This window comes from Vespa crabro, chromosome 2 (assembly GCF_910589235.1).
Source record: "Vespa crabro chromosome 2, iyVesCrab1.2, whole genome shotgun sequence".
Classification (NCBI taxonomy): Eukaryota; Metazoa; Arthropoda; class Insecta; order Hymenoptera; family Vespidae; genus Vespa; species Vespa crabro.
Window position 1 is genome coordinate 14,328,499 of NC_060956.1, and position 21,833 is coordinate 14,350,331.

At 28.6% G+C, this 21,833-nt stretch overlaps 1 protein-coding gene and 1 long non-coding RNA gene across 2 annotated transcripts in view; one reads left to right on the forward strand and one right to left on the reverse strand.

The window, feature by feature from the left end:
* Positions 1-8,783: 8,783 nt before the first annotated feature.
* The window catches only part of LOC124432919 (sodium/calcium exchanger 1), a 72,447-nt gene continuing 59,397 nt past the window's right edge, over positions 8,784-21,833 (reverse strand). The window contains exons 7-9 of the mRNA XM_046982258.1: positions 12,904-13,075; positions 10,172-10,483; positions 8,784-9,292 (exon numbers count right to left, since the gene is read on the reverse strand). Of these exons, the coding sequence (XP_046838214.1) occupies positions 10,279-10,483; positions 12,904-13,075 (377 nt within the window). The 3' untranslated portion in view covers positions 8,784-9,292; positions 10,172-10,278. The remainder of the gene's footprint in view (positions 9,293-10,171; positions 10,484-12,903; positions 13,076-21,833) is intronic.
* Positions 16,541-17,839, forward strand: LOC124432920. Its single transcript, XR_006944393.1, has 2 exons — positions 16,541-16,712; positions 16,776-17,839. It is a non-coding gene; the product is annotated as an uncharacterized LOC124432920 (long non-coding RNA).

Genomic DNA, 21,833 nt, shown 5'->3' on the forward strand with positions numbered 1-21,833 from the left:
GCCCGAGAATACACCGTAAAGAGGCTCTTTTATTAAATGTTTTATATTTTATCTTGTTACAAGATAGATCTCTATTATTATTATTATTATTATTATTATTATTATTATTATTATTATTATTATTATTATTATTATTATTTTCTTTGTTCTATACGAGTTTAATTAAGCAGAATTTTAATGTTAATTTTATTTTCTATGCGATCTCGTTCGACACCTTTTCTTTATGTACATATACATAGGCAGATAATTATATTAAATGTCGCAAGTACAGTTCAAGATCTATTTACAAAGAAATGATAGATTAAGTAGAATTAATATATATATTGAAAGAGAGACGCGACGTGTTTTAATAAATGGCGCGCTTAAATTTGCAGATAAATCATCATATCTTAAGTAGGTATACATTTTTTTCTTCTTCTTCTTATGTACGATATATTTTTGAGAGAAATTGTCTATATGTGTGTGTCTGTCTGTCTGTCTGTCTGTATATGTGAGAGAGAGATAGATAGATAGATAGATAGATAGATAGATAGATAGATAGATAGAGAGTGAGAGAGAGAGAGAGAGAAAGAGAGAGAGAGAGAGAGAGAGAGAGAGAAAGAGAGAGAGAGAGAGAGAGAGAGAGAAGCGAATTATTTTTAACGAAAACAGAAAAAAAAAATTACTCCAGTTCTATATTTATTTTTTAATATTTAGACAAAGATAACGCGACAATTTACAGATACATGTACAACATGTTATTTATATCGCTACGCAAAAAGTATTTAATGATTTATATGTCAAAGTTGATTTTTGATATATTTAACTCAGTATATAAAAATTCAAGAACAATGTGAATATTTTTGTTTTTTTTTGTTATAATTATATATAGGTAATTATGTTCGTTCGTGGGATCGATGATGATTCTTGCAATGTTTAAATATTTCGTCTTTTATTTTCATCTCTCTTTCTCTCTCTTTTTCTCTTTGTTTTTTATATTTTTAATTTTTACTATCTTACACGTATTTAACTATCGTTTATATAACATTCAAACTTTTCTAACGAATACATCGTATCGTGCATCTTTTTTACTTTCTTTCCTTACTATATTTTCTTGAATACCTTTTTTGTTCCTTTTTTTTTAGATAGTTACATTTTATATTACTTTTTCTCTTCGAATACTTACAACATTTTTAAAAAATTCAAGATGTTTCTAAAATATCTACGCGCTCTTTTATTCCTAGCATCGATAAACGTTACACATGCATAGTCATATAATGTATATACAACATTAGTCAATGTTATGTATATATATTATATAGACCAACATATATATATATATATATATATATATATATATATATATACATATATATGTATATATATGTATATATGCGTAAATATGCTATTAACAAACACGCCTAGAAGATAAATTGCTGTTATAGGATCAAAGTGTATGTACAACTACATATCGTTTTATCATGTATATAATGTACATATTTTTCACTTATATTATATGTCGCATGTGTGTGTATGTGTATGTTGTGTATATGTGTATACTGTAATCTTAAAATTACAATTTCAGAAATAACTCCTTACAATTTTTTTTACCACATTTTTATCATGTTTTATAATGATAGAGAAAATGAGTATTGTTCAAATGAAACTATTTTATAAGAATTTTCAATTCTAATCTTATTCTGGCAAAAAAAAAAACAAAAGATATATGAGTATAGACATTTAGTCATATACTATATTGCATGTATACATGTATATATATATGTGTATGTGTGTGTGTTATTAATATTTAAATAAAAGAAGAGGGGTGATAATAAAAGAATTGAAAAAGAAAATAAAAGGATGTAGATAAGAGATAGGAATAAAGAGAAATGGAGATAGAAAGAAACAGAATAATATTGAATTTTCATTAGTGAAACTTCGTGAAAAATTGGATATTATCAATATTAGGAAATGTGGCCAGCCCTTTTAAAAGATATTAGTTTTTAGAGAGATCAGAATCAAATTCGATTTCGTGAGAGATATCCACCTTAAGGCAAATTTATAAATGAATCTTTTTCGATGGAATAAAGTTCCATCTCGATTTTATTATTTCTTTTTTCTTTTTTATATATTTTGTTTCATTTTGTCTTTTCAATGACCTGTTTTTTACTTTCCTTCTTTTACGGACTTTTTTGTGCGTATCACAACCAATCATAAGCAAGAAGGAAGTTGATTTCGAACTTTACTAAAAATTATCTTTTTCTTTTTTTTTCTTTCTTTGTTTTTTTCCTTCAGAATTTTTGATCATAGATAAGAGAAGAGGGATATATCGAATAATTTTTATATCAATCATCGTTTGATAAGTTCTGCTAATTACGTCGTATTTATCTTTTTTTTTCTTTTTTGGTCCGAATAGAAAAAATCTAATTTTTATTTGAAACTAAAACTACACAAAATGTACGCTTTCTATAATTTTGTTGATTTTTCTAAATATCATTTTGTTCCTTCAAAACTGTGCGTGTTGCTGTTTTATTTTCTGTGTTTGATCACAGTAAAGGCCTATTCGCAGAAACATTTATAAATAATTATATATTTTTGTTTTGATTGTAGATATATAATTTGCGCAATCAAAAGTATTATATTTTAATGATTAGAAAAAAGAGAAAATAATGTAACGTGATTGTATATTCGTCAATATCCTTGATAAATATGTGTGAATATTTTCCGTGATTCTAATTTTGTTTCATTTCTTTTTTTTTTACTTTTTGTTTTCTATTTATTTGTTTATTTATTTATTTATTTATTATTTTTAAATAGATGAAAATTTCGAAAGTAACGATTATTGGTCAAAATGTAATAACATCTTAAACGAATGATTGGCATTTTAAATCTTAAAATGTACGAAGAAGTCTTATATAAGTTTGAAATCTGTTCTAATTCAGTAGAATAAATTGGTTCCATTAAAAGTCTTTTGTTATTGATGTGTCTCGATACGTAATATACATATACATATGTATGTATATCATTTAAATGACTAGAAAGAAATCTAATAGCAAGCTTGTTTAATAAACTTGGAATGTAAAAACGCATTGTTTCTAAGGAATTATTTTTTGGCTAGATAGTCAAGTACATATATTTGTTAAACTTAATATATTTTCCTTTTGCATTTAAATTCGTTAACTTTTATTTATTTATTTTTTTTTCTTTTCATATGGGATCCGACCGAAGGAGTTTGTTTCATATATATTACTCCTTTATGAGATAAAAATATGAATAAATAAGCACCTTAACCTTCCCGATAAAATTATTTTCATTAACGTTGAATCTACTTGAAGAATTTTAAGTACCTCAAATTCTAATAAATACACGAGCTAAAGTTTCAGATATTATATTTCGTGGAATAAGGAAAAGATAGAAAAGAATTAAGATATAGATGTGTGTATGTGTGTGTGTTTGTTTGTATATATATAATAAAGATAAAAATGGGAAACGAGATAGAAAGAGAGTGAAGAAGAAAATATGAAAAGAGACAAGAGCATATAGAATTATATTCTGAGTAAAAATTGTCAAGGTCATCTAAAAGTAACTAAATTCCTGTATCTGACTATGTATGTACATATATTAAAATTGATTTCGCGGTTTAATTAGTTTGTGATTATTATTACGATATATCGGATAATTGCGTTTACATAAACACATTACGAATCTAAAATTCGATCGATTTTATTAATTGTTTTATATTCTTTATTGAGTTATCAATAACTTGTACGCAAGATGGAGAAAAAATTAGGGCTGGCCATTTAAAAATCGTGCGTTCTTTTTTCAACGAGTTAACAAAATGTCAAACTACGATAGGGAGATCGGTGAGTGACATCGATTGACTCGTAGATATACATATTTTTCTTTTGTTGTTTTTGTTGTTATTGACGATATCATCGTAGAATAATTTTTTTTAATGCGATACCTATACTCTTCGACGAAGACTTTACTCGATGTGGACATCGAGTTTCTTAAACTTTTATATATACGTATATATATATAAGTATGTTAGTATACATATACTTATATATACATATATATAATTTAGTCGAAGATCAAAGTTTGGCTCTTTACTTAAAACAGATTTCGCTTGCATGGCTGACTCATACTTTTAAGTTTCATTTTATTTTCCGGTATTTCTTTTCTTTTTTTTTCCTTTTTTCTTCTTTTTTAGTTGTTGATCTACCCTCTTTTCTATTTACTCTTAAAAGTTATTTTACAACGTATTATTTACTCATCTCATCGCTATAATGTTATGTATACGATAGAAGGATATTTTGGTAGGTTCTTTTTTTTTTATTTTGAAAATCTCGCTCTATACCTTTGAACATCTTAATTAACTAACTGACTAACTAGCTAAAAATCTATTCGATCCACGAAACGTCCGAAATGTCTTGTTATTTCTCTTTTTTCTATTTCTTTTTTTTTTTTTAATTCGATATCAACTCTTTCCTTTTCGTTATATTTAATAGTCAAGAGAAAACAATTTTTTTTTCGTTCATCTCTCAATACGTTTAAACACGCCAATCACGCGAATGACGATCAGGTATTCTAGTTTTCATTTGATATTACGAAATCTAGAGAATCGATGTGTTGCAATCAAATTATTCTGAGAGCAATAAGCGCGATGTTATACGGGAACGATATTAAGGCACGGATGATGATAAAAGTAATTCATTATATAGTCGAAGAAGATTTACGTATATGTATGTGTATATATTTATACACATATATATATACATATATATATATATACATAGTTGAAAGTCACTCAAAGGAGTATACTGTCGAAAGCATAATTCATTTGAAATATTAGATAATCCTTTCTATAATCAACGATAATAAAAAATATTAGTATGTTTCGTCGGTAGCGCGATTGGACATGACATTTGCAAGTTGACCGAATATTACTTCTTCTTCTTCTTTTTTTTCTTTTCTTTTCTTTTTAATCCTGGACGGCGCGTTTCGGGAAATGCAACGCAATGAACGTAGCTTATGATTTAATTTACTGTAGGCTCTCTATATCGGCGCGATCCTTTGGATCAAAATTTCGAATATTAAATGCAAAAAAAAGAAGAGATCGCTCGTCTCCGTAAATTCTTTTCGCCGATGCTGTGAACGAACAATCGCTGAGGTAACACGTTGCATTTTCTGCTCTTTTTGTTTCCTTTTCTTTTTTTCTTCTTATTTTATCTCTCTCTTTCTCTCTCTCTCTCTCTCTTTTTCTTCCGTATCGCGTTATTATCATTCCCACGGAAAGAAAGAAGACAATAGATATTATCTCTCTCGCCGAAAGATACGTTTAATAATTTATTACTTTGACTGATAATGGGATACGATAAAAGTGTCTTACGTTAAAGAAGTTAGTATCGAACCAGTTGTAAATTCAAGGTCGTTGAAGTCTTGCGAGATTAACGTATTTCATGGTAAAGTATCATCCGATTTTTCTATAGTCGAACGATTCTAGTGAAATTATAACGTGGTTTTAGGCGTTAACGCGGTTAAATTTATTTTTATCGTTAGATTATTCATACGTATGAAGCAACTATCGTGTGTTTGTGTGTTTGTGTGTATGTCTATGTGTGTGCTCCTGACCTATATGTATATTGTCCAACGCGAGAGATTTTCTCGTTCATATATTAATCTCTTTCTTCTTCTTTTCTTTTCATTTCTACAGCGTTTGATCATATAGCAATCGAACGATGAGAAATCGGAAACCATCGAGATCTCGTTTACGGTTTATCACTTTAGTGCTTTGCTATTGAGCATATCTTCATATATGTTCCTCTAATACATGTAATAATATTAAAACTCTCGAATCTCTTTGCTTTTTATTAAAATATCTGCATCGTGTATATAACGTATATATGTATATATAGGTATATTTATATGTAATATATATATATATACACATATATATATACATACATACATATATATATTTATTTTCTTTAAATACATATATTTTCGGCTGTCATACTACGCGACGGTGAATTTAAATAAGTACGTGAGACTTCTTCACAAAAACGCACATGTAACATATTCCCATTAATGTGTCTGATAGATGAACAAGTACGATTCAAATGTTTGCTTAACGATTTTTCTTTTTTATTTTCCTTTTCCTTTTTTTTGCTTTCAGTTGCTTTCTTCGTGAATCTCTCTCTCTCTCTCTCTTTTTCTCTTTCTTTCTCTTTCTCTCTCGATGACAGAACGACAAAAAACTAGGACATTTTTTACCATTTTTTGTTACTATTCGAAGCTGAGGGAACTTCAGAGCTGACAATTTGGAGAGAATCTTCGAATATTTTTTAATAAAAAATGGAAAAAATAAATATATCGATTATCGTTTTTTATTTATTCTCTTTTTTATTTTTTATTTTTTTCGTAGAATTTTACTAAATCCTCTCGTGTGCTTCGGTCTTATTTTTCATTTTATTATTAGTTAATACGATTTGATTATCTTATAATTTTCAATAATTTTGATTGATTTATCATGATTAATAAAGAATGAAAGAAAGATTTCCAAAGATTGTGAAACAATACATGCTTTTAAATAAGTACATACGTCGGCTTGCAGATCGGTTTTTATATATTTTATGTTTGTGCGTCGGTACGATCGATCGCAACCGATCGAATTGCCGAATTTATTTTTCGATCATTTTATATTGGAACGTTAGATTATCATTTGAATCGTACTTGTTTCTCGCAATCGTCTTTTTTTATTTGTTTCTTCTTTTTTTTCGTGTTTTTTTTTCGCTTTTTCGTTTTTCATGCTGCTTCACGACAGACAATATTTCGAACGGCATGAGCGTAGAACGAATTTTATAATGGATACTAAGATGGAATCTAAAAAAATTATTATTAGGTGGAAAGAAATATAACTCATATGATGTTCCGAACACGTTAGGACGATCGCGAGCATTCATGCAGCTATTTGGCTTCGAACCGATAACGATAAGGACGATCATTGATCGGTCACAAGTAATCGATTACAATTTTTATTTGCGTTAATGCGCGGCCATTAATATCGATAGGACAAAAAACTACGGTTCATGTTTTATATATATATATATATATATATATATATATATATATATACATATATATATATATACATATATATATATACATGTATATATAATATATATAATATATTTTATATATATACATACATATACATGTACTATATATTCTAACGAATATATCTTTTATATAAGAAATCATTTTTTTCCCTATTCGTCTTTTTAACTGTTATTTGTTCTTAAGGAATCATCGGCATTGTGTAAGATCGTCCATTTCTATATCTCCAGAACGATATTTAGGATTAGATCAACGCGACCCTCGATCAAAGGCAGTGTGAACATTAACGAAAACTTTGACATTCGAATAAAGGCCGCCGCATTTTGTTGTCCCTCTAGGATCTCTTTCGTCTAATTATAAATTCTATCTAATTATCTTTATAACAACAACAAATATGTTTCATTTCATTATAATATATTATAAATATGTCTTATCATTAATAAAGTTTATTACGAGCTAATTCTCACACCAACTCTTAAAGAATTCCTCTCGACTTAGTACGCTGACAAAATACACTGATTTCATATTTCAAATCGAACGGATGTTTACTACTTATAACAAACAAACAAAATAAATCCCTGCAGTTCTATTGATTTTAAATTATTAATCACATTAAAGTGTAATCGGTCGTTAAGATTTTTTGTTGTTGTTATTGCTGTTACCGTTTATCTCGAAAAGTAAATAAAGAAAAAGGTATATATTTTTTCTAGCGTTTACGTCGAAGTTATCATAGTTCTTGAAATAACCGTTAAATAATTCATAATTTCCTCCTAACTTATTCGAAGATAAGATCATGTTTTTGTATTGTGTAACGTGGTGTTACGCAGTTTAACGCTTATTTTTCTTTCGTTCATCGCGAGGAGCGATGTATATGTATATAGAGGCAGGGAATCAAACGAAATCATCTTTCGAAATCGCCGAGAAAAACGTTATACGAGGAAATTGAAATGGATCAACGTGTTATTTTATATTGCGAAATGTTGATAGATTTGTTTAAAATAGAACGGAGGAAAAAAAAACAAGTTGAAAACAAAGAAGGATAAAAAAGGAGAAGTCAATTGAAAAAAAGTTTTTGTAAAACCTTTTGTCGACCATCTACCATTACTTTTTTCTTTTTTGCTTTTTTTTTCTTTCTTTGATTTTAATCGAACTTGGATGCAAACTAAATAATATTCAAAATCGATCCGATAAAAAATGTTTCCCTTTTTTTCTTTTTCTTTTTTTTCTTGTTAAATCGTTGCGAAACGTGACATTGTCATCGTCGAACGTCGATGAATGAATTCGATTGTTTATGTCAATTGTGACGTATCAATAATGTACGCGTTATATAAAATTAGCGATTATCGTTTCTCTAGCAACAAAAAAATGTCAATATACGATCATCTACTAAAATATTCTAGAAACTTGTATCTTTTTCAAAGAATGAAATAAGTACGCTATGTACCTATATATATATATATATATATATATATATATATATATATATATATATATATATACATATATATACATATATATATATATATGTGTATATATTTATATTTATCTTATTTTATTCTTTTTGCTTCTTCTTCGCCCTCCTTTTCCTCTTCCTCTAATTATTCTTATATTTTTTTCCTCTTGTAACTTCGATACACATAAATTCGTCCAACCATTCCGATAAAGGATAAAGGTCGAACCTTGACTAGAATTACATCATTTAATCTTTCATTCCTTTTAATTTTTAATTTAAGGCAAACTCGCTTTGATACTCACACAGCATACACTTTTTTGTTTCCTCTAATATTTTCTTACATGCCACTACTCTTGCACGATTATCCCTTATCTTCTTCTTCTTCTTTCATATTTCCTCTTCTTCTTCTTTCTTCTATCCTTCTATTTTTTCTTTCTTTCTTTTTTTTCGTCTTTCTTTCTTCTTTATTACCCTTCTTTTGTCTATTTGCAACAATCATATATACTCACGCTCTCTCACGTATCCTAAGCACACGTACGCACACGTATGCACGCATTTATACTTCACGCAATCACGTTCGTTGTTCATTTTATTCCAGGGATCAAGAGGGGGTGAACATCCTTCCTTTTGACGCACTCTCGCCAGGAGTGTTTCGTTCTTTCTTTCTTTCTTTCTTTCGTCCATCCGTTCGTCCGTTCGTTCGTTCGTTCGTTCGTTCGTTTGATTTCACTTCCTCCTGTCCTGGAAAATAAAATAACGACGAGTTATTCTATTGTTTTATTTATTTCTTTTTTATTTTATCTTTCTATTTTTTTTTTATGTTTTTAATCAACGAAACAATTATGAATTGTTTCGTAAAATTAACGCGTTGAGAGAGAAGAGCTATATTGTGAACGTTCAATATTACAGACTTTATTTCAAAAATGTTTTTAAGATTATCTGTTTTGGTGATATTCAGAATATTAATAATAGAATATTAAAATATACTTTTTAATAAAAGTTAAGTCTAATTTTTAAAATATACGATATTTAATTATCCGTGTATATTTTATTTATATAAAGTATAGGTGAATTTATTAATTTATGTAAAGTCAACGTGTTAAACGTGTTAATCCTTTGATGCATAATTTTTGTAGAAATATTTAAATGTAGAAAATTTTAAAATTAAAATGAAAAAAAATGACATTTCGAAATAAAATGAAACGTTAAATTGAACGCAATGTATATAAATATATTTTATCTTCGCAAATACATAACAGCGTTAATTCTGTAATGCATGCTTTTGATAGAAATCTTTAAATAACTATTAAGATGGAAAAATTATATTATGAGATTTACTAAAAAATTTTAATTTAAAATAATACTACGATAAACATTAATATGTATTCCTAAGGACTACAGTTAGTTAATCCTGCATGATTTTTTACAAAAAATATTCGATAACTAACGAAATAATTTTACAATAAACAATGTTAATACAATTAACACGAGAATATTATAAATTGTGCAAGCACATGCATTTGGAGCACTATTAAAAATAAATATTCTCTTACACACACATACATATATATATATATATATATATATATATATATATCTGATCCTGTATCCTATACTTACCAATAGAATGTTTTCTTGAGCGCACGTCTTGGCGGACGAATGCAAGGATCGAATATAAACGTAGCTTCGGTAGGCCAACGTTTGGCATCGCATATAGCGATGGCGATTTAGAAGCCTTGGATTATGCCATAGGCCTCGAGGGTGGACATGATGAGGTAGAAGAGCCATAGGGAAAAGAGAAAGGCGGACGTTAAGAGTTTCGGTACAAAAGGCCCACCGAGCTCGCCGCCAATGCTCTTCGTCCGTCTTAACAGCAACACCAGGATCACCAAGCAGGCTTCCGTACAGAACAACGTTACGGAGAAGGCCAAGCTAACGCCAAGAAAAAGATTTTTTCCACATTTTTTCTTTCGCTTCTTCTTTTCTTTCTTTATCATTTTATTTTTTTTCTTTATCATTTATATATAGATTCATTTACTTGTTTTTATGTTTGTTCGTTTATTCGTTCATTCATGTTTCGATTTTAAAAAGAAATTTTACTACAATTAATTAAATTTTTATTACGTTTTATATACGAACCATTTAAATGAACGACAAAAAAAAGAGATATTTGTCGGTTATTAGATCATTAAGATAAACGAATAATTTCTATTGAACGTCATCTTTTAAGATATCCAAATTTAATATCGCTGATAATAATATCACTGTTAGTAACACTGTTTTATCGTTTTTCCGACGATATGACTTTAAATATAAAAGAATGTATTTATTAAATCGCCTGTTTTCTTGCATGTGTTCATTTGACCGTATATATATATGTATATATATATATATATATATAAATAAATAAATAAATAAATAAATAAATAAATAAATAAATAAATAAATAAATATATATATATACATATATGCATTATTAGTAATACATATATATATATATATATATATATATATATATATATATATGTATATATGTATATATATTACTGATAATTAATCAAAATAAATTCGTTATTGTTATTTGTTTTCGTATTAGCTTTCATTTACTTAAATGCAAACTACCGTCGATATATACACTCGTGAAAATGATTTTAGTCATTACGGTGCCATCTGTGTTTACATTCTAGCATAGGACCATCAGTATGGTTTGTTTCGATGCAGCTTCTATGAGCATAATTCAAATTATGTATAATGTATATAGGATAGGCTAATAACCATAAACATATCCTTCTGACGTTCCTCTTTGTCACGAAATTTGCATAAATATTATGTATGCGCGGTATATTCCTTTCGTAATATATATATATATATATATATATATATATATTTATTTATTTATTAAATCTTTTATATATCAACGAAAGTTTTTTAAACTTATCAAAAAGAATTTATCAACATGATGAAGATAATTAGAGGGGGAAATAATTTTATTTTTTTTTCGCAAGAAATAAAATGTTTCTCATCTTATCGAGCAATAAGAAAGATAGAATGTAAAAAAGAAAAAATGTTTAAGTTTGATATCAAAGAGTACAATCTTTGATTTAAAAAAGGAAATACCATTGGGTCTCGATCTTCATTTATTACCATCTTTTATGATATCTCTATCTTATTTTCGCGTATCCTGAAATTTCATCCCATCAGTGGGAGGAAAAAGATGTTTGCTTTAAGAAAGGAGGGAGTCATGTTTATAGATCGAACGGAATGGCGTAATCGAGGGAGATGAGAAGAATGTTTGGGCTTTCGATTATCGCAACCTAAAATTTCGTTTCTAACTGTTTTCTTTCTCTTATTCGAACAATAACTGTATCTGTTGTGATCAAGAAAATATTTTTATATTTTCTTTATATATATATTTTTTCACTTTCTTGTTTTTTTTGTTCTTTTTTCTTCTTTTAGGAGAAACGCGTGTTGTTGATAAATGTCGTGAAGGTTAAATTGGGTTTTGATAAAGGTTAAATAGAAAGGTCTCCTTTTAACATCGATGTTTCCTTTTTGATCCTTCGTATATTGTGTGCAAAATGTTGGCTCAATTTTTACTATAAATTTTCGTTTAACACGTATAAGTAAGGTAAAAGAAAATATTGCAAATAGAAAATGATATAGAAGATATAATCATCGAGGCCATACTCGGTACTATTTAAGTTCGTTTAACGTTGTACTTTTTTATCTACTTCTTTTACTCCTTATCCGATTTTCTTATTACGACTCGCACTTGATTATTGGATGCACGCAGTCACGCATGCAGTCACGCATGATAGGGAGGGGTGGATTGCGGGTGGTGATGATGATATTAGTACTTAGATGCGTTCGATGAATTGTTTAAAGTAATGGATAACGAAATTAGCTCCCATATTGGAAATAATACTTATTTTATCATTATTATTTTGAGATCAGAGACGTGCGAATTTTACATTAAAAGAGAAATAATTTTCTCGCTATTGCTATTCGATTTGTCTACATTCAACTCGAGTATAACATACTTTTTCAACATTGTCGGACGAATGAAACATATAACAAATTGTACATTTATAAATGAAAAAGTAACGTCATGAGTGCGACGATATAATAAATGCGAAGAGAAATTCCGGATAGAATGCAAGTGAAAGTCGGCTAAAAAAGTTCAAAAAAAAAAATAAGAAAAGATACGAATTAATTTGGTTCTAAAGAATAAAATTTGCACGTCTCTGTTGTGAGATTTTTTCGTTTTTTTTTTTTAAAGGATGATAAGAACCTCGAAAGATCAAACGTTAATCGTACACTGAATATTAGTAAAATACATTTTCAATACTGACTTGCCGGGCTCCACAACGAATTGGTCACCGTGGCAGGCATGGTAAATGGCTGCGATGCTCCACGCTATACCGATTCCCAGGAAGACATTTACCGCGTTACTTCCGGTCACGTTTCCTACGCTCGCATCGGCGTACTTGTCTTGGCAGGCAGCCACCTTGCTCGCGAACGTGTCTGAAATAAATTCGTCAGAATCTCAGTTTCTCTTATTTGCCGTACGATCGAAAAATCATGTATTCCCGTTGTTCCATTTAGAAGAAATCTAACGTAAAACTAATCCACAAAAGAAATCCATGTTGCAAGAATCTAGCTCGTGTTTGGTGCTCATTAAATCATATTTTATTTTAAGCTTTAATCATTTTAAAGTAGCTTCGTGTCGTTTATCGAAATATCCAATCGTAATGCTAGTATTAAGCTAACTATTAAAGATAAGTCGGTATTGCGCTTGAATATAGGCAACGATCTATACAAACGATCGTTACTGTATATAGGTTTGCATACTGCCAGGCTACGATCTATAGATACGTTCGTTACTCTACGTAAAATTGCATACTGGTTACGTTCTATAGATACGGTCGTTATTGTATATATGGTTACATACTGACAGGGGTTACGGTGTTACAAATATAAAGAAGTGTGTTACGCGAAAAATCGATAAAATAATTTTCATTTTAATCATGTTTTCTTTTTCGAATCTGTTGTCACTTATTTTCTGTTGACCTTGTTCCGATATCTCAACAATTTAGTGTAGTCTAAGAATTTATCGTTCGCACCTTTGAAAATGAAATTTCACGAATATATGTTTCATTACAGTCGAATCGGTTAGCGTGCGATAACGTAAACATCGAGGGAAGGTATACAGAGGACAAATGTTTGTCAAATGTTTAGCGGCTAGTAGGATTAGTGAGATGACAGTTTCGCACCGTAGATGAGAGTCAACGTGCGCAAACAATGTACGTTTGATCTTACGATCGTGGACATTTGTTGATAGTACAACAAGATACATACATTAATGATGTTTCGTAGATTTTCAAGTTTATTGGAGATATCCTTTCCATATATTTTCTATCATATAAAGAGAATTATTATTATATATTCACGATATTTACACATTTGTTGAAAATCATTTTATTATTAGAAATGAATAACAGATTGATTAATGCGATCGCTCGGCTACATCATTAAAATTGTATCGTAAATATATTTTGTAGAATCTCCCTTCTAGTCAATGTTTCATATTTCTTGCAGTTAATATACTTTTTCATTGATATAACAATACATTATATTAGGATACATATTTTTTTATTTTATTTATTAATAGTTTGTTTTACTAATAATTCTTTTTTCATTTACTAGTAATTTATTTTATTTAATGTTTATTTTATGTTCATATAATGTTATATTTTTAATTGATATATAAAAATATACTATTGAGATTAATATATTTTTATTTTTCATTTACTATTTACTTTGTTTTACTTCACTAATTTGTTTTATTTAATATTAATATATTAGTGTAAGAGAATATATTAATTGTAATTTTGAAATGATCTCCATTATTCAGTCCAGTCGATGTATCATTATATCCACTTCAATACATCATTACTTGGTTAAGGTAATTGTGATCTGTCAAAAGTACTACAGCTCGATTTAAAGTCTAATGAAAAAGAAAAAGAAAGAAAAACAGAAAATGCTCCTATCACTAAAAAGATTCCTATTGCTTCTTCTTCTTTTTGCATGTTTCTGATGAGCTAACGTCACTGAATTAATGACTTGCGATCGATGTGTGTGGAATCGATAAAGAACTAAATTTTATTCTCATTTATACGTATTTTTGTTTTTCATTTTAAGAAAATATCAATTTTCCTTTAATTTATAACTTTATACGAAGTGTCTCATTTAGAGTCATACATCTAAATAGTTATCTTCTTTCTTTAATGATTAAACGATATATATATATATATATATATATATATATATATATATATATATATATATATAGTTTTTTTTTATCACAATGCGTTAGCTTATGACAAGAAATAAATTAATTATAAATCAATAATAAGAAAATTATTCTTATTTGTTAATTAATTTCTTCTTCCTCTTTTTCTTTTTTTTTTTCTTATCATATTATAATTATTATGTCAGGTACTATTCTACATCATCTTATAATATTTTTCAACTACTATTATCATTATTATTATCGTTATTATTATTATCATTATTATTATTATTGTAACGACTGTATAAATTAGTGTAAGATTGTTAAATCTTGGATATCTCCGCTACACCATAAAACAGTTTTATTCCTATACGCTTTCTCTGTTCGGTACAGAGCTTTTCTCTCACTCCCTTCTTTTCTTGCACGGACTATAGGTATCTTCTAAAAGCCGACAAAGAAGAGACATTTCGACTTCCGATCTAACTATACTAAAAATTTTGCTCTTAACTCCTGAATATCATCTCTTCAATGACTATCTACAGAATGCAATAAAATAAATTATACGTTTTTTTAACATATATACATACATACAATCCCTTATGTGTGAATATCGTTAGCATTTTGGTTAGTTCTGAACTCGTCACGTAATAATAATAATTATTATTATTATTTTCTTTCTTATTATTAATTAATAATAAGAAAATAAAGTTAATAATCTTTACGAGCTTTAATTTCGATAGAACGAGGAAAGTAATCATTTTGAATAGAAACTTTTGTCCCATAATATTCGTTCATGTAAATCGATCGAAGGGAAAATATTTAAATATACGAATTTAAATGGAATGTCGTATATATGTACCTTAGATGCTTAATTCATCGCAAGGATTCACTTATATCGAAAGGGCTAAGAGTTCGTTGCCGGCCGTTATCGAAGAAATTTCCATAATTCACGATTCGAGGATTACTTGCCGGTTAGAAGCAGTTCCATGCACGAAGATGCAAGCTTTCCGGAGCTTATTTTCTTCCTTCCTTGCATCCTTCCGTAATGTTCCATTCATATTTATATCAACGAACGTAGACTTTTGTGAGAGATAGGTATAAAGAGGGAGAGAGAGAGAGAGAGAGAGAGAGAGAGAAAATATTCAATAAATTACAACTTTTTTTTTGTAATCGTTTTAATATCGTTAATCAAAGATGTCGTTACGTTTGGAGGAAAAAAATAAGTTTAAAGATAGTCAAATCTTTGTTCATGTCTTCGTAAGTCTGGTTCTATTGCGAATGGAGTCGACGACAATCACGACTTGAAATTATCAAAGTTTCGAAAGCGTCCTCTGTAAATATTCATTACTTTCTTCTTGCACTTTCATTTAATACAGTTTTCGACTTGCCACTGAATTAGAACTTACAAGTCTTAAGTACGTATTTTTTGTTCGAGGCAAAGATTTGATGTCAGTTATATATGATTCATGAAGAAGAAAAGGCCGTGATTATTGTTATTATTATATTGGGTTAATTAATAAATAATTGTAAATAATAAAATATATATGTATACATTATTATATATATTATATATATATATATATTATATATATATATTATATATATATTATATATATAATATATATATACTTTCTTAAGTACTTTCTTAAGTTAGATTTGCCGCGCTTCTCATGTCCCGCCCTTCTATTCTCCTTTGCTATCTACAAATCGAGCCGTTAAGATTTGGAAGGGAAACGGGCATTAGGAAATAGAACTTAGACGAGAGAAATAGCACGAGAGGTTACAAAGAAATTTTATAAAAGATAATATATTAAATAAAATTTAAGTAGTGTGAATAATAAATGTAAATTGTCGTATCTTTATTCATAGGTAAGACTGTAAATAGCAAATAATTGTTAATTAACAAATAAAGATTTATTCCTTTATTCACAGAGAAACATATTTTCGTTTATCACCTCATCCAAAATAATAAAACATATTATAAAATGACAATTTTTGGTTTATAATGGCAAGAAAACTACAATTCGCATTTAAATGTGTGGCATCACCGAGCGACAGAAAGACAAATGTGATTGCCATAACCTCTATCACAACTGAGAACAATAAAAAATGTGTTGCCAGAAAATGAAAAATTTGCAAGTAACCACAGCAGATTAACAAAAACAGAAAGCTATAAGAGAATGAAAAAAAGTCTCAATCAAAGATTGACCAAGAAAGAAGAATATGGATTAAATGCACACAGGAAATGAACAGAACGTATTTTGATGAAGATGACAATATAACATTTAATGATCTATATCTAGAAGAAGTAGTGGAAACAAACATAGTAGAACCCACACAGAAGAAAAAATACCAAATAGATTTAAAGTGTATATCAGAAAAATTCATGATTGAAAAATTTGTATGTAAACACTCAAATGCAGAACAATGGTTGGAGACATTTGAAAAAGAATGTCGAAGATTCGAAATTAAAGAAGATAACACAAAAATTGAGATTTTAAGATTATTCCTTGACAGGGCATGTTTAGACTGGCACTCAGCAACACTAACAGCGTTGACAATGGAGGCTGGTTGGAACGAATGGAAACAGAAATTCTTGAAATCATTTGCAGACAAGGGATGAAGTACAAGTATATACACTATATCCTATAGATATAAAGAAGGTTCACTAATGGAGTACGCTATGAGGAAAGAAGAACTACTACTGGATATGGACAACAATATCAGTACAAAGACTCTGATGATGCTTATAGCAGCAGGATTACCAGAATTCATAACAGATAAAATAGATAGAAAAAATTGTCAAAGCTCAACAGAATTACTACAAGAAATAAAAAAATGTGAAAATCTAGTAAGAACAGTTTTACAAAAAAGAAAGAGGAAAGTCAAGATAATAAGAAGAAATTTGAAGAAAAGAAACCATGTAAGAATTGTGAAAAACTAAACAAAGGTATTAGATATCATTCAGAGGACTCCTGTTGGTTCAAAAAGGAAAATAGAAAGGAAACCAGAATAAATGGAAGCAATTCGATGATAGAAGTGGACCCATGCAAGGAACAAAAAACGAATAACCACACCATTGATCAAAGTAAAGATAGTATTAGAAGAGAAGTTAGAGGTAAACCGAACATATGACCCAGGTTCCCAAGTATCTCTAATAAATTCGAGACTAGTCAAAATAAAAAAAATTGACAGAAGATAAAAATAGAATATTTTTAAAGACGGTCAATGGCGTGACATGATAAATAAAGTATTAGAAACAGACAAAATAGGAGTAATACTCGCAGATCAATACTCGGGAATAATCTCAAGAGAATTTAAGGAATTCCTAATAGAAAATGACACTAAACTAATTTTTACGGCTGCCAACACGCCCTTCTCCAACAGTCTGAACGAGAGACTGAATTAGACTCTAGTAAACAAAATAAGATGCAGAATAAATGAGAAAGGAAAAAAAGAGCTTGGACAACGATCGCTAAAGAATGTTTGGATAGATGTAATGAAGTAGAGCATACAGTAACCAGCTTTGCGCCTAAGTATTTGTTAGATGCCACAAACACCAGAATTTTACTCGAAGAAATAAAAAGAAGAAACAGTAAAGAAAATTGGATAAGAGATAAAGAACTAGCTCAAAAAAGAACAAAAAAATTACACGAATATAACAAAAAGATATTTAACAAGAATAGAAAGAATCACCGATTTAACACAGTAGATCTGGTGTATATAGAAGATGGCAATAGGGTGAATAGAAAGAAATTAGACGAATTGAGAATAGGTCCTTTCCAAATAGTAAAACAAATATCAGAATCAATATACAAAATAAAAACAGGAAAACGAAAACAAGAAACTGAATTCTTCCACATAACAAAATTACTTCCAATATCAGAAGATGGAGACGAGGACTAAAAACTGTAGGAATTTTATCCTAAGGTGGAGGGAGATGTAAAGAAAGTATACTTTCTTGAGTTAGATTTGCCGCGTTTCTCATGTCCCGCCCTTCGATTGACTTTTTTATTATTTACAAGTCGAACTGTTAAGATTTGGAAGAAAAATGGGCATTAGGAAATAGAACTTAGACGAGAGAAATAGCACGAGAGATTACAGAGAAATTTTATAAAGATAATATATCAAATAAAATTTAAGTAGTAAATAATGAACGTAAATTGTCGTTTCTTTGTTCACAGGTAAGACTGTAAATAGCAAATAATTGTTAATTAACAAATAAAGATTTATTCCTTTGTTCACAGAGAAACATATATATATAACATATATATATATATATATATAGAAGTGGACCCATGCAAGGAACAAAAAACGAATAACCACACCATTGATCAAAGTAAAGATAGTATTAGAAGATATATATATATATATAAATAGAAACATATAAACATATATTAATATATATAATATGTTTATTATTTTGGATGAGGTGATAAAGGAAAATATGTTTCTCTGTGAACAAAGTTATTTCTTTCTACAATAAATACATCAACGTATTCCTCTTTATCGAAAATTTTTACTTTAATGGTTACTAAACTTTTGTTTGTATCACATCATTGACCGTCTTTAAAAATATTCTATTTTTATCTTCTGTCAATTTTTTTTATTTTGACTAGTCTCGAATTTATTAGAGATACTTGGGAACCTGGGTCATATGTTCGGTTTACCTCTAACTTCTCTTCTAATACTATCTTTACTTTGATCAATGGTGTGGTTATTCGTTTTTTGTTCCTTGCATAGGTCCACTTCTATCATCGAATTGCTTCCATTTATTCTGGTTTCCTTTCTATTTTCATTTTTGAACCAACAGGAGTCCTCTGAATGATATCTAATACCTTTGTTTAGTTTTTCACAATTCTTACATGGTTTCTTTTCTTCAAATTTCTTCTTGTTATCTTGACTTTCCTCTTTCTTTTTTGTAAAACTGTTCTTACTAGATTTTCACATTTTTTTATTTCTTGTAGTAATTCTGTTGAGCTTTGAAAATTTTTTCTATCTATTTTATCTGTTATGAATTCTAGTAATCCTGCTGCTATAAGCATAATCAGAGTCTTTGTACTGATATTGTTGTCCATATCCAGTAGTAGTTCTTCTTTCCTCATAGCGTACTCCATTAGTGAACCTTCTTTATATCTATAGGATATAGTGTATATACTTGTACTTCATCCCTTGTCTGCAAATGATTTCAAGAATTTCTGTTTCCATTCGTTCCAACCAGCCTCCATTGTCAACGCTGTTAGTGTTGCTGAGTGCCAGTCTAAACATGCCCTGTCAAGGAATAATCTTAAAATCTCAATTTTTGTGTTATCTTCTTTAATTTTGAATCTTCGACATTCTTTTTCAAATGTCTCCAACCATTGTTCTGCATTTGAGTGTTTACATACAAATTTTTCAATCATGAATTTTTCTGATATACACTTTAAATCTATTTGGTATTTTTTCTTCTGTGTGGGTTCTACTATGTTTGTTTCCACTATTTCTTCTAGATATAGATCATTAAATGTTATATTGTCATCTTCATCAAAATACGTTCTGCTCATTTCCTGTGTGCATTTAATCCATATTCTTCTTTCTTGGTCAATCTTTGATTGAGACTTTTTTTCATTCTCTTATAGCTGTCTGTTTTTGTTAATCTGCTGTGGTTACTTGCAAATTTTTCATTTTCTGGCAACATATTTTTTATTATTCTCAGTTGTGATAGAGGTTATGGCAATCACATTTGTCTTTCTGTCGCTCGGTGATGCCACACATTTAAATGCGGATTGTAGTATATTGTATATATTGTATTATATACAATATATACAATATTTTTATTATTTTTTATTATTTTTTATTATTTATATACATACAATACAATATATAAAATGTATACAAAATAAATGCAATAAAATAATAAATATACTTATATATTTTATACTTATACACACACCCTTTATAGATGTAAATGTAGTATAAATGTTCATATTTTTAGATGTCCGATACGTCTTTCTTCTATTTCGATATAAAGTTCACATCTGCGTATTATAGATCGATAGTACATTTTCAAATATTTCTTCCATGTCACGTATTGTACGAAAAGCATTTCCTATTCGTTTGTCATAAGTCTGGCACATTATTTATTATTGGTGATGAGCAGTTCAAAATCTTTCGATCTCCTCACAAAAAGAGAATGTGTAGTCGTATGTATTGCAATCTCAAGTCGATGTATTGCAGAGACTCATTTATAATATGGAACGCTAATAAATAATAAAAGTTGACTTTAGATCGAAAGGATTGCTTTTAGAATTCATATTGATAAAACATTTTTTAATTTTCTCGATGAATACTAGAAGCTCTTTAAGTAACAAACACTTTTTTTATCACCCTGTGTATACATACTTTTAGATATATAAAATCTTAGAAATATAAATATCTGTATAATATTTTCAATATATTAAATTTTAAGCAGATATATAAATATAAAATATATCTAAAATGTATTTAAAAAATATATTTTACATAAAAATATGTGCATACTATACCTATATATACTATTATATATATATGTACAAATAATATAGAAAAGGAAAATTTATGTTAAAAGAAATCAATGTCTGTCCGACTATTTATTCTACATTAAAATAACATAAACTTAAATCTCTGAAGTTCATTAAGCACTAACTCAACCAATGGACTATGATTCCTTTAACGATGGATAATCGATGTTGGTAAACGTCCACATCGTGAAAATGGACTCAGTTCCGTAAACAAAAGTTACTTTAACTTAATTTAATTCATTACTTAACGATAGTTATACGCGGCTTCAAGTTCGAGTTTGAAACTTATCGTAGATATCGTTCGTTCGTGGAGATATTGTACTGAAGCTTGGTTCAAAATCAAATTGCATTTAATTGACATCGTCTCTCTTAGTTTTTCTCTTTTTCTCACTTTCTCTCGTTTCTCTCTCGTTTCTTTCTTTCTGTCTCTTCTCTCTCTCTCTCTCTTTCT